The sequence below is a fragment of the Ursus americanus genome, chromosome 9 (assembly GCF_024610735.1).
Source record: "Ursus americanus isolate L20-20 chromosome 9, mUrsAme1.1.p, whole genome shotgun sequence".
NCBI classification, from domain to species: Eukaryota; Metazoa; Chordata; class Mammalia; order Carnivora; family Ursidae; genus Ursus; species Ursus americanus.
The window spans coordinates 9,648,532-9,662,172 of record NC_142135.1 but is presented as its reverse complement, the minus strand read 5'-3'; the positions used below and the strand labels follow the sequence as shown (position 1 = coordinate 9,662,172).

At 47.6% G+C, this 13,641-nt stretch overlaps 1 protein-coding gene across 1 annotated transcript in view; it reads right to left on the bottom strand.

Moving 5' to 3' along the window:
• Positions 1-399: 399 nt before the first annotated feature.
• The window catches only part of KCNQ3 (potassium voltage-gated channel subfamily Q member 3), a 127,478-nt gene continuing 114,236 nt past the window's right edge, over positions 400-13,641 (bottom strand). Inside the window, exons 13-15 of the mRNA XM_087864890.1 lie at positions 12,751-12,849; positions 10,991-11,075; positions 400-9,386 (exon numbers count right to left, since the gene is read on the bottom strand). Coding sequence (XP_087721016.1) covers positions 8,652-9,386; positions 10,991-11,075; positions 12,751-12,849 — 919 coding nt within the window. The 3' untranslated portion in view covers positions 400-8,651. The remainder of the gene's footprint in view (positions 9,387-10,990; positions 11,076-12,750; positions 12,850-13,641) is intronic.

Here is a 13,641-nt window from a genome sequence, read left to right as displayed (position 1 = left end):
TGACTCTTCCACTGATTAGTATCTGACCTTGGCCAGGTCTCTTTCTGTTTCCGGACTTCAAGTTCCTCATCTATAAAGTGGGAGTAATCATGTCTTAAAACTACGATGATTTGATAATGTTTCACTAAATGCTACACTTCCAGCCTGTGCATAGTGGCTGTTTCTGAGGAGGAGTGCAACCCACATCATGTACTTTTCATGGTTATGAGTTTCACTCTTTACTCCGTCAATCACGGTTTCTTTCTTGCGCCTTTATTCTCTTCCACCTCTCCCACTCAATTGCTTCTTTTTTCACATTTATTAATATGCTCACGTCTCCTCTTTCACTCCCTCCCACAACCAGTAACAGACCGCCTTGCCACTCCATGTCGTCCAGGAAGCAAACATCACTCTGCCCCATGATCATTGAAATGTCTATTTATTAATAAGTGGTGCAGTATTTGTTTTAAGATAGAACATAAAAAATCAGGTAAGAAGTGTTTGCATAATATATATGGAAATCAACCTAGTAAAGTTGTTCAAATATTGGACAGAGCCAGAATAGAAATTACACATACAGTTTAAAAATTACAGGAAATCATATTATAAAGAGCACTAAAGGCCACTTGTGGAAGAGTTGTGTTCCCGTGTAAGCCAGAATGTGAAGAAAGCCTACTTGTAGCATGGAGATAAATTCAGGGAGCAAGGCACCAGAATTCTATGCCGTTAAAGGGGATTAAAGAAAATACAATCCAAAATCAAATACAATGGATTCATGTCACTGGAAATCTCAATCCGCTCGGCAGATACTGGTGTTTTCCATCACTGCTACATTAGAAAGAAAGAACAAAAGAAAAGGAAGAATAGCCATATCCCATTGAAAGCAACGTGGAGAGCATTTTTCTCTTTAAAACAGGAAATGATTGACAGATCTGATGAAGTAGGCCCATCTTTCTAATGTGATTTTTAACATGGGGCAGAGCCTGCCTCGTGTCTCCAGCAGTAAGATCTCTGATGTGTGGAACACGGCTGCCACCGTTCTTGGACGTTGTCCTCCCACGTGGATTCTTAACCCTCACAGGAACATGGAGGGTGGAGCTGTTCTCCCTTCCCTTGGAAAAGTATTCAGGGGGCAAACAGGGCCCAATTACCAGATCAGGTTGACTTCTCACTGGAGAATTGTGATCTTTTTAATATTGAGAAAGAGAAACACAACTGTTGTGAGCGTTTGGCCTCCCAAAGAATGTTTTTGCAGACTCACCTGCCTTTGCAGGATTTCCAAGGCCTGAAATAAGGGTCCAGTCTAGAGACAGAAGACCAGAGTCAGGAACCACATTTGAATTTGTTTGGATAAATCAATGACAGAAGATCCTGGTGGCGGGGTGGGTGGATGTGGGGCGGAGAAAGATCGGCACTTAATGGGATTATCTGCAGCCACACCAAGTTCCAAGAACTAATGGATTCCACCATGAACAAGGTGAAAAATTTATGTGGCATTATTTTCTGCCACTGACAGCTGGATTGTGAACCCACTCAAAGGGACAGCTAGGACCCAGTGATTGGCTGAATGGAGCAGCTGACGTTGGTCCCCTCTGGGAAACCAATGGGTCTGATTGTTTTACTATAAAGTCCACTGGGCATAGGAGGGCAAGGCATGGGGGAGGACCGTAGGGTGTGATGTGGGAGCACTTCCATTGACCTGGGAGACACCATAGGGAGAGAATAATCTTTGAAGGTACACGAGCTTTGGTTACAATCCCAGCTCCACTTCTATAATGCCTGGCCTTTGGCGAGGTATTTCCCCCCTCAGGTTCAGTTTCTTCAACTCTGTGAGGGAGACATTAATACCACCCACACAGGATTGTGGTGAGGACCGCAGGAAGTCAAGAGACAGAACCATCACATACCATGCAACTCACAAAGACAGCTTAGGGTAAGTTTCTCTCCCCTTCCCGGACCTGTCTTGTGGGCAGAGTGGGACATGGGAAGAAAACATGTTCCCATTGTTCATTCCTCTCAGGCATCAGACTGTAGTCCATTTGACACATCGAAGAGGAATTACAAATATATTCTTGAGCACTAGGCCAGGCTTTTGACTGGTTAATTATGTCACACTCAGGTTACTCTTGTATAGAGTCCACTTTGACTTATTTCCCCAGAACAGGGCTATTTAGAGGCTAAGAAGACAGGTAGAATGACAGTCTAAAATGACTGCCATCTTTCTGACTTTGCCTTAGAAGTTTCTGGTTCAGTCTGACTCAGAAGATCGGCACATCCTTCTACGGGGTTTAGCAAGGGCGACTGGGGAGCCCTGCCAGATTCTGACAAATCTGTCCCAAGCACAGCATAAGTGGAAACCAACTATGTTAATCCTCATTGGAGCCAACAGGGAGGCCTGTTTACTTTCTAAAATAATTTCCCAGTTACACAAACATAAGGTGTCTTAAGCTGAATCCTGTCTGCTTCTCTGTAGCTTTTGGTGACAACTCTAGAGTACCAGTTGTGACCCAGCCAAGATGGGCATTCTCTTGGACAAAGCAGGAGAAACAAGGCATGAGACCCAGAGATCCCACTGCGAAGTGACACCTTAGTTGAACTAACGCCTTGGGGTCATATTGAGCCCCCCCCAAATCCCATCCCATTTCCTAAAATCAAACCCACTAACTTTTCTTCCAAGGCAAAATCCTGTGAAAGGATTGGCATGTAGATGAGGATACCACCCGAGGCATGGCTCTGGAGCTGAATAAGTCCAAGCGATGGGCCAAAGAGCTGAACCAGTCCAGGCTTGGTGGGACAAGGAGGGGACAAAGTAGCAAGGTCAGAGAAGTGGAGAGGAGTGCCTGCATGGCCATGAGGTTGTTCTTCAATCCTTTTCTCACCTGCCCATGGGAGCAGTGGTTGTGCCAGGCCTTCGGAGGTCAACAGGATTTGGGGAGAAGGAACACTGTCTTTCAAGGCATGAAATCAATCATATTCCAGAGATGGGAATAAGTTCCAACCAATGTGTCTGTTTAGCAGTTTCTCGAGTGGGCCAGGAAGTCCTCCTTCATCTCCTGGGCTGACACACAATGTTTTCTTCTTGGTTGCTATGTGACTGTCAGTTTTTGATCTCCAAAATCTGGAACAGGAATTAGGAGACCTGGGTTCTTGATTCACTCTGCCACCCAAGCACTCATTCAGCCACTGGGTGACTAGTGTGATTCCCTTTACGCTGAGCCTCTGCTTCCTGATCTAAGAAGAGAGGTGGTTGTTCTTGGTGATCAAGGTTTCTTCTTGCTCTGAGCATCTAGGAATCAATGAAATTGTATCTCCCTGCATCTAGGACAATGAAGCAAGCTACTAGTCACAATTTTCTTACAGCGCAACAAAGCTGAGGTTGTTGGAGGCTGGGAACTAATCCCCCTAGGGAGAGTTTGAGCGAGCTTGAACTCTTTCTTCTGGAAGTTCTCCATTCATTGCTAGGGTGTTGTCTGACAGACATCATGGCACAGTTAACTTTCCTCGCTGCAACCACTAGTCCCTTCATATTTCATGGTTCCTGCTACTTACCTTTGCCTCCTACAGATCTTCCTTTGAGAGAATGCTGCAACATGCGGTCTTGTGGGTCCAGTGGAACTGCCACAACCCAGCCACTGCAACCCAACAGTCCTGCCACCTTCATTCCAAGCATTCCTGCCCTTCCTTGTTTCATTTATAGAGATGCACTTTTTGAAAAAAAAGCCCCCATAAAAGTGCTGGAATCAGGATGGCATTTCCACCACTCTTTTTCTAAGAAAAGGATTTTCTGGGGGTAAATTTGGAGTTCATAAATGATACCTACAACTGAGGCAGTGGTGTTCACACACAGTATTAAAAAAGAACATATGTGGCAGTGTCCAGCCACCACTGTACTGGGGTCTTTACATATACCAATTGTCTCATTTGAAAATCAAAACAGACCAGGAAAGTCAAACACTTGCGAGTGTCCTGAAACTCAAATTTTCATCCAGGTCATGTCTATGTCCTTCCTGTCTCTTGAGATTCCCACTGCTGGTTTCCCAAAACACTAAAGCTATGGAGATAGCTTGGTCCCTAACATGGTCTCACCTGGGCATCAGGTTAGGGAATTTGTTCAGGGGGCTGTTGGCTCTGTTTTGAATAGTGTAATATCAGTAACACAGGAACGTTGAGTGATTTGGATACAAGGAAAGGACTTCTAGTCTTTTAAAAAGTTCATCTCCAAATAAGCAAGGCTTCAAGGACAAGTGAGGACATGAGGTAAATTCCTAAAGACGCCTGGGGTTCAGAAAGCAAAGAAAATCCATATGGTCCTACGTGCCTTGGGAGCATATTCACAGAAAACAAAGGCCAGCTGCGTGGCATCTTCTGGGGAAAGCCGGGGGTATGCTTGTCAGTACTGTCCAAAGTGCAGTCAACTTTTTAGACCACTGAACAGATTTCTTCTCTTGCTCCAGGAGAATTTGATTAGCAGAGTCCTACAGGCCGAGTGATACCTTTCTCTTGAAATAGATGTTGTGTCTTGGCTTGTACCATAAGCCTGTCTAGGCCAACACTATGAAATGGAAGTAACCCAGCTTCTTGTCTGGACTCAGTCACTGCAGGGATTTGGAGAGGAGAAGAAAGCTAGTTTTTCCCCGAAGAACCTTCTCAGATATTCTAGAACCTACTTTGTACACAGCGTATTTGGAGCTATAAAGCCCAAAGTACTGAACCCAAACTCAAAGTCCTCTTTCAACCACCCAGTCTTTCCTCAGCTGATGGGGTCCTTACCATTTTGGTGGAGAATTCTTACTCTCACTTTCCTCTATGCTTAATCTCTCATGGATTCTAAGTGAGGAACAGCTTGCGTAGTTGTCTTCAGGGATAAAATGTGATACTTTCCATTCCTGGTAGACATAGTTTGAAGGGACCTCCAATATGTGAGGCCGCCAGAATCTTACGTTTTTGATGGCAGGAACTGTGGTTTTCGTAACTCTGAATTTCCAGGGTGTGACACAGTGCCTCGCAGACAGTGGTGCTTGGTAAATCTCATAAATGAATAAACAAACAAATGTTTTTATTACATTCTCAGTAGAGTGGCATGGATTTAGAAGAATGGTCTTGCAAATTACGAGTAGATCCTATATTAGGATTTCCAACAAGTAATTATTCTTTCAACTTACAGTGTCTAGGAATTGCCCTGCACAAAACAGGGAAGGCATAATGCATTCATTATTAACTAATGAGCCTATTTTGAACTATAGTATATCTTGGGGGTTTTCAAGATTCTTTCACTGAAACTAGAGCTTCATTATATCATTGTTGTATCTACTAAGTCCAAGCTCTCAGTTCCCAGAAAAAGTGTAGTCAGTGAATAGAACTTTCTCAACTTGATGTTTTTTTTTTTTCTTTTCCTCCCACAATTTTTTTCTTAAACTTTTCATGTTTGCTTGCGTGCTGGTGTTTGATGGTCAAAACACACACTTGATCTCGAGCACATTCTTCTCAGCCCAGCAGGATCACCTCTCACCTAATATTTAGAAGATAGCTTTATTTCATTCATTTTGATCCTCCTAAAAAATGACCTCTTCAAGTTTTCCTGTATCATACTGTGATACAGAGACCGAACACCTTTAATAGGATTACACTTCCATTTGAGGAAACCATTCCTAGTTTTTACAATGGAATTAATTTGTCATGATTCCATGGGATTCTGCTAAAATTACTGTAGTTTCCACTGCCAGCTTCAGGACCACTGGTATATCTGATGTAGGATGTTCGTGGGTCACATTATTAACCAGTCCTGTTGGATGTCTCCATCATGCTGTTCTTTTGGCTGACAGAAAGATCCTTGTGGAAACACATGTCGTTTCTCCCCATAACTTAAGTTCAATCCTACACCTTGAGTTTCTGCTTCATCAATGCCAGCCACGTGATGATGTTGTCTGTGAGCAGGTGACTTGAACAGGTTTGGCTTGCTTTTCTGGAATGGGCTTTTTTTTTTTTTTAAGGGCTATCAAAGCAGAATATTCCAGAAGGTCATTTTTCTCTTTTTCTTCGATGGGAAAGAACAGCTTTTAAAAAGTCTTATCATTTAGTTACTCATGATCACGTATTTTGTCTTTGTCCACACTGATAATGACAGCTTACTACCTGTTGGAGACATGATGGTAATCAACACAAACCCAATCAATCCCTGTCATCCTGGCCTTATGATCCAGCAAGGGAGGCTAGACTGCCCTCTTAATGGTTTAAGAAATAATACAAGCTCTTATCCTTTGTAGGTTTTTCAAAGAACCTAAGAAAGTCCTCTAACTTTGGATCCACGGTAACTATGATTAGCTTGAGGATGAGAAAGTCTCACTTGTCCACCTGAGAACGCCACTGAGTTCCTGGAAAATGCATCTGTTGGTAAGATACTGAGGCCAGTCAGTTCTGCCAGCATATTAGTAAGGTAGGTAAAAATAACTGGTGCATATGTGGAGAGTTTGATTCATTCTCCATTTTTTTGTTTTGTCCCAAATAACCCATGTACATAAAAAAAACATAGTAACATGTTAGATGATAGGTAGCTCAATCACGTGTAGTAGAAGATTCTAGAGGGTCAGAAGCAAGAACCAAGCCCTAAGGAAGGGACATAGGGTTTCTTAGGTCATTAACTCCAATGGCACTTTCATGCATATGATCTATTCCCTTTGCCCTTCAGATTGCTAGAAGGTCAAATGGCAAACCACAGGGGAGGAGGGTTCAGGTCTGAATTGTGGAATCATTCTTGTGTATTTCCCACCTTAGACTGCAATGCCAACACCTCTCTATTTGTGAGATTCTCCATGTAAAATGCCATCTACCTCTCAAGATGCCTGCCCTGGGCCAGAGACAGCAGGCTTTGGTTGTGCATTTCTGAAGCCGGGGACCACACCTTCCTCACCGTTGTACTCTGAGCCTTTTGCACAGTACCTGTTGACATGTGGGTTGAAAGGAACCAAGATCTGAGAAAGTAGTTCTTCCCTCCAACAAAGTACAAGATTCCTGCATCAAGTCGTGATGAAACCAGCAACCAGATGTCTGCCAAGCTGCCATAGCTCTTGATAAGACTGTGAGGAGAACATCGGCGCCATTTGCGTGTAGATGGTTAGGCCCTTTGATCAGCTTGACGGTCACCATGGCAACCATCCACAACCAGTGCTTAGGTGCAGGATAAGAGCGAGCCAGTGATAGTCTGGCGTCGTAATATAGCTAATCCTGCCTAAGCCTAGCAGGAACCTTTTCCATCGAAGTGTTTCAGAAAGAAGTGACACCTCATAAGAGGCCAGAGGATGGCTTGTGCTTAATATTAATACTTATTCACTAGGGCAGTGCTCTCCAGGGGGTCCGCTTACACTTGGGCTAATCTTATGGCTACGTGTGGTTTAAAAAATCTGGAGGAGTAAAACTGGATGGTTCTGAAAATTTTGCCCATTTGCATATTAATAAATGTTGACGCTTGCTTGCTTGAAGTGTTTGCTTTATTCCCCTAGATCTAAAATGTAATGCTCCAAGCAAGCACGTTTTGCAGTAAAAGCAAACAGCCCCCTCTGGCTGGATAAATTTTGTTGTGGGTGCTTGCCACACGACAAAGTCCAGGTATCTTGGCGCAATTTCTGGGTCCCACTGTGTGAAGGGCAGAGTGGTGTGGTAGGAGGAGACCAGGGCATGGAGCGAGTCAGCTGACTGGGCTTTGAGTCCCAACTCTCCAGGGGATGATGAGGTGACCCTGGGCTTGTCTCTACGTGAGCCAAAGGTTGCTCATTTTTACAAAGGAGAGCTTGGACCAGATAATTTCTGATTTCTAATTTTCATTTGAGATGGATATTTTGTACAAGTACCATGGGGAGGAATGCGAGTTGAAACCTCATTTTGAAGGCACTGATCTTAGCTCCTGCCCAGAGGGGCACCCTACTTCTGACAAATTTCATTACCTTTGGCTACATAAATTGGAAACTATTTGAACTTGTGTGTGTGTTTTCTCCCCGCCAATTCATAACTCCCTCAAAATGCTACACTTGGGATTACCAGGGATGAGGGAACAGGCAGGATACAGACAATGGCAGACCAAGTGAGATTCCTTCGAGAGCTTTTAGATGGTTTTGCTAGCTTTTCCCGAAAAAAAAAAAAATTTAAAAAAATTCGTGGTTTTGGGTAGGCGATGACCGTCTTGTTCCTTTCCTAGCGTTCTAGCTCAGTCGGCCACCTCATTGACAGGCAATGCATTTTTGTTCGCCAACTATTTGCTTTACACAAAGGGGCAGGGGTTCGAGAAAGAACTTAAAGAACGTTCCCTGCTTACCAAACCAAAACCCAAAGCAGCCAACCAAACGGACAGATAGCACAGCTCGTCAATAATTTCTCCCCGTCCTGGTCCAATCATGACTTAAAGTAAGAACAGCAGATAAATGTGTATCCTAGAAGAGATTAGTGGTACCATTTATATATTGTAAAGTCATGCAAACCATGCTTAAAAGGAAGCGGCTTCACTGTGGTGACCTGGGGAGGAGGAAGGCCGTGAAAAGCCCCTGCCCGGCGGGGGGCCGCCACGCACATGCATGTGTTTGAATCAGCCACTGGTGGTCTCACCGTCAAGTGTCGGGTGTGAGAGCAAGTGAGCTCTACAAAGTCTGTCTACATTACAAGGAGGACTCAGCCCACGACCCCTTCTAAATGGGCTTGTTGGGAGGGGTCCATATTGAATCGGAAATCCCGTCCCCTGTGGAGGACAGAGGCATGGAGCCACTGGGGGTGAAGGGGTCCGTGTCCGTGTCTGTCTCACCCTCGGCGAGGTAACGTTTCTCCCTCATCCAGCTCGACCCCCCGTTTGGGCCAAACATGTAATCGTCTCTGTCTTGGGAGATGCTGAAGCCACTTGGAGACCGCTCCAGCTCCTCGTGGTTGACTGACATCAGGGACAGGGGCGTGTCACTGTCCCGCGTGATGCTCCTTCTCTGCCGGGGGGAGACTCGGTCCGAGCAGGGGCCGTGCAGTTCAGCCTGGGAGTGGTAGCTTACTCGGGAGTCGAGCAGAGTCAAGATAGGCAGGACGGTGGGCCTTTCCACATACGTCGCTGCCGAGGAGGAAAGCGTCGCTTGAACCTTTCCAGAACTGGGTCCTCCTCGGGGCAGGTTCACTGGGTCGTGGGCAAAAAATCCATAGGGGCCGACTTTGTCGAGGGGCAGCTGGTGGAAGCTGTAGGGGGCCTCGGGGGGGCCCGTCTCGGAATAATTGCAGATGATGGTTTTCAGATCGGAATCTCTGTGGTCCTCCAGCTTTTCCACCTCGGCTGGCGAGGACGCCCCCTTGGTCGGGTAGTAGTCCGTGACGCGCACCTGCAGCCGTTCCATGTGCTGCAGGTGCATATCCACCAGGAAGTCCAGTTTCTTTCCCATGTCGTGCACCTGGGAGATACAAGCAAGTGGGCGTCACTGCTTTTCCAGGGTGGGGGTGGCTCTTTCCGGTCGGCAGGAAATACCACGGGAAAGCAGGAGGGTTCCTGCAAATCATCATCTTAACAACGACGGGTCATTTTGCACTTCCTACCTTGGAGCCCCGCACACGTGTTCGTGCTAGTCTACAAACAACCCGGCAAGGGCTTTCTGGGAAGCGAAAGCTGGGACCTGAGAGGGGTCTGAAGACAACTGGTACCCCAGGAGCTGCTGCCTTTGGGTCAAGGAGCAGGAGTTCTTGATTTGCGAACATTTGCTTAGACAGAAGCCTGTGGGTTAGTGTCCGTTCCTACTGTGGGCTGTGTAAGCCTCCTAGACACAAGGGCAGTGGGGAGCAAGAGCTGTACCTCTTAGAACTGAGGTCCCAGCCAGGGGCCTTGGAGTGGGAGCTGCACTCGGGTAAGCAGTATCTGCTCCTACCTGCAAAACCTGGGAACTGATTTAATCTTTGTGAGTGCAAACACACGGTGTGCGTGTGTGTGTGCCCGTGCATGTGTGCGTGTGTGGTGTTCTCTCCCCGACAAGTCACAACTCCCCAGAAGGCCCTGCAGGCAGGAGGAGCACCCCCCTCTTCCAGGTGAGGCCAGGTAGGACAGTACCACGTAGAGGCTGGGACGGTCTCCAAGCCTTACCGGTAACTACGACTTAGAGCACCTAGTAAGTGCCGGACCCTGCTTGATGCCCCTTACAGATGTTGACTCCTTTCATTTCCCAACTGCCCAGGGAGGTGAAGACTGTGTTCTCTCTCTTTTATAGGCGAGGAAACAGAGGCAGAGAGAGAAAATAGTTTGTCAAAGGTCACAGAGCTGGGAAACGCAAGAGCTGAGACTACGAATTAAAATTTAAAAAAGAAAAATGATATTGCTGATAGGCCAAGAGAGAGTAATCCTTCAAGGTTCCTCTTGCCTCTCTCGCGCAGATCCCATGTGGGGTCATGAATAACATAAGAGGGCTGGGAGGGATCCTGGTGGGATGTGGCAGAGCCGTCTGGCCGGGGCGCAGCTGAGTGGGCTTTGCTCTCACAGAGGCCCCTTCAGAGACAGTGAGACGTGAGCTGCATGGGGTGCTGGGCGGGAACAGCTTCTCTTTCTGCCCTGACCGAAGCCCTGCTCCAGGCCCCTTCGTGCAGGGCCACCCACTGACCTGTTCTCTGGGGGCCGGAAGACTAGGGACACAGGGAATGTGGGGAAGGGGACAAGCATTTCTTCAGGGAGCAGCACCTCGAGGCACGTGCGACGAGCAGCTATGTCTATTAAGCGTCTACTGCGTGCCAGTGACTTCCCACACGATTCGAAACGTGTACCAACTCATTCAATGCTCCTAGTCCCCTTACGAGGTATGAGAATCCCCGTTTTACAGATGAGGACACTGAGGCTCGGGACAACGAATGAACTTGCATGTCCCGGAGCCAGTATGTGCTAACTCAGGATGGAATTTCCACATCCTTTTTCTGAGTGGTCAGACTCAACTCTTATCTCCCTATGAAAAAAAAAAAAGGACATTTGAAAATAAACGTTCTACGGCTTGTTTTTGGGTGAGGGAAAGGAAAGACCTACCTGTCTTTCGACTTTCACGAACTTGCCCATCATGCTTTGGTCTTCAGTTTCCGAGGTGGTTGCTCTGGCTACATACGGTTCATTCCTAGGAAAGAGCCAGCGAGTCTGTAAGCTCATCGTACCTACGTTTGCTGTGCCAGGCTGGCTCAGCGAAGCGGCCACGGCCCCTGGGGCTCTCGTCCCTGCTCACGCTTATGCGGTCTGGAAGAGGCCCACTCAGCTCTGGAGGCACGAGTGAGGCAGGAAAGGCTGGCGTTTCCCTGCCTGCAGCCCCCGGGTCTTACCCTTCCTTGCAGCAATAGTTGAAGCCAAATATTCAGCTGTGTTTCGGAGGCTTTGGGTCAAAGGTAATAAAGCACCTCGCTGTGCCTAGAAGGTTTGGTGCCTTTAAATCGCGTTCTTTTGGCTTTCAGTGTTGAACTGCGGTTGAGAGCTTCTCATATAAGTGTGTGGGGGGGTAGGCTGGGTGGGACTAGGGGTTGGCTAATCTCTGAAATTCTAGACGGTGGCCGTATCTCATTGGTTCCATTTGGTTAAGATGGGGAAACAGGTGTGGGATCGGAAAACGGTGCAGAAGAGGCTGCTGGCGGGGAATGGCATTGAGATGGTTCCTCGGCGGTGCAGGTTATGTTCTAAGTGGAAGAGAACCTGCAGGGAGCCTGGCTATGGCTCAAAAGCATTGTGTCAGGCACTCTGGACATAGTTGGTTTTTCTCTCTCACACGCTCCTGACTGCTGCTCAGTCCCTGGCCTGTCTCCGGCTGAGTGGTCTTGAATTAAAGCAGACATGGCCCGTGTACTCATTCCAGCCCACCGTTTTCCTTAGCTTGCCCAGTTTTAAAAACATGTAAGCCATTTAAAAAATCAGGAATTTCATATGACATCTGGATGTTCAGTTTTTCTTGAAAAATGAGACTCTCCAGAACCAGAGGATAGCGATTCCTAAAATTAACAACAGCAGAGCAGGGGGACACTAATCTCCTTTGGCTGGGGCACGTGCCCTCCAGGACCCCAGGGTCCACCACTCCCTATTCCACCCCCTGGACCGAGGTTGAAGGTCAGATGTCTTTACGTCAGCCCGCTTATGCTCTTGCTTTGTTTTTCATAAAGCGGTTATCGCTATAAGGTTCATGGGAGTGCTTCCTTAAGCCTGACTCCCTTTCCCCATTCATGCTTCCTGCCCTGAAGACCTCTGGGAATTAAGAACATACAAAATTGGGCAGCGGACCTTCTCCAGGACTGCTGCCCCTGGTTCACTGGAGGCCTGTACAAGGAACAATTCCAAACACTTTGCATGGGGACAGCAGGACTGCCCCGGTGACGGACAGAGCTCTCTGCCTGTGACCGTGCTGTCAGAGGCCCGACGGCTGATTTTCTTCTCTGTGAGGGGGTTCGGTCAACGTAGGGCTAATGATGCAGGAAAAGCCAAATGGCTTCAACTCTGCTCATACGAGGTATTCTTTGTGTCCCAATAAACTTGCGGGGCTCCTCCTCTTTTATAACCCATTGATGGTTATGTTTATTTTCAATAACCACAGAAGGAGTGTCACCCACACAGTCTGGGAAGAGGAGCAATAAGTCTTTAGTACGGAAACCTTACAAAACGGGAATAAGCTTCAAGCTCTTTTTTTCATTTTACTGAGAGGAATGGCAGCCGCCCCCACCCCCCCCACCCTGCCACCCCCAACCATAAAGGAAGCGAGCTGAGATTTGGGGATGGGGAAGGGCCATGCGGCCTCAGTCCATGTTCCCATGCCCCACCTGGGAGATTGCTGGGATGGGTAGGTGAACGCTGCCCCTCTCTGAGACTTCTTATGTTTTGGGGTAGATGGAGGTCCAGGGGTGAAAATCATGTCTATTCTGAAAGAGACACACAAGGAGGGGATTACATCACAAAGAGCTTTACAGGTAAAGAGAGGAGAGCGATTCCTTCTCTTCTCTCTTCAGCCAAACAGGGTTTGAAATAATATGACAGAAGGGAAAGGGGGGGAGGGGAGGAGGGAGGAAGAGGGAGTGAAGGAGAGATAATTTATAATCGCCATATATTATTATTATTACTTTTGTGCAGTAGTAGCGAGCATATCTCCCCAACCCAGGGGAGAGAAGCAGCTAAACCAGAGACAGGGTGAGGATCACATCTTGTTGGTTCTCACAGGAAATGCCATGTGGAAGCCTATCTGGTCTTTCAGCATTTGTATTCTTTCCCCAAACATCTGATTAGGGAGTTTCCTGTAAAACCCTAGGCTTTGTTTGCAGCTGTGCGGATCTCTGCGGCTCTTCAGGCTTCCTGGCCACTGGGGGGCGGCCTCGCACCCGCTCCTGCACCTTGCTTCCTTTTTTGCATGCGGTGCCAGCTCCCCCCGTCCATTTGGCGCTGAGCACAACAGCAGACAGACGCCCCCACTGCCCCGCGGGGCTGGGGCGGGGTGTGGGAGCAACCCTGAAGGCTCCTTGCAGGCCCAGGCCTGCTAAGACCGCGCGCTCAAAAGTAGCCAAGGATCACTCGGCTTCTCTGCAGACCGGGCGGCTTCCCCATGGACACCACCATATCCTCAGTCGCCCTTCCTTCCTCTCGGGCCCACCGCCCTATCAGCGTGGCTGGGGGTACGCAGTCAGCTCTCAGGTGGTCAGCCTCCAGCGGTGACTCTTCGA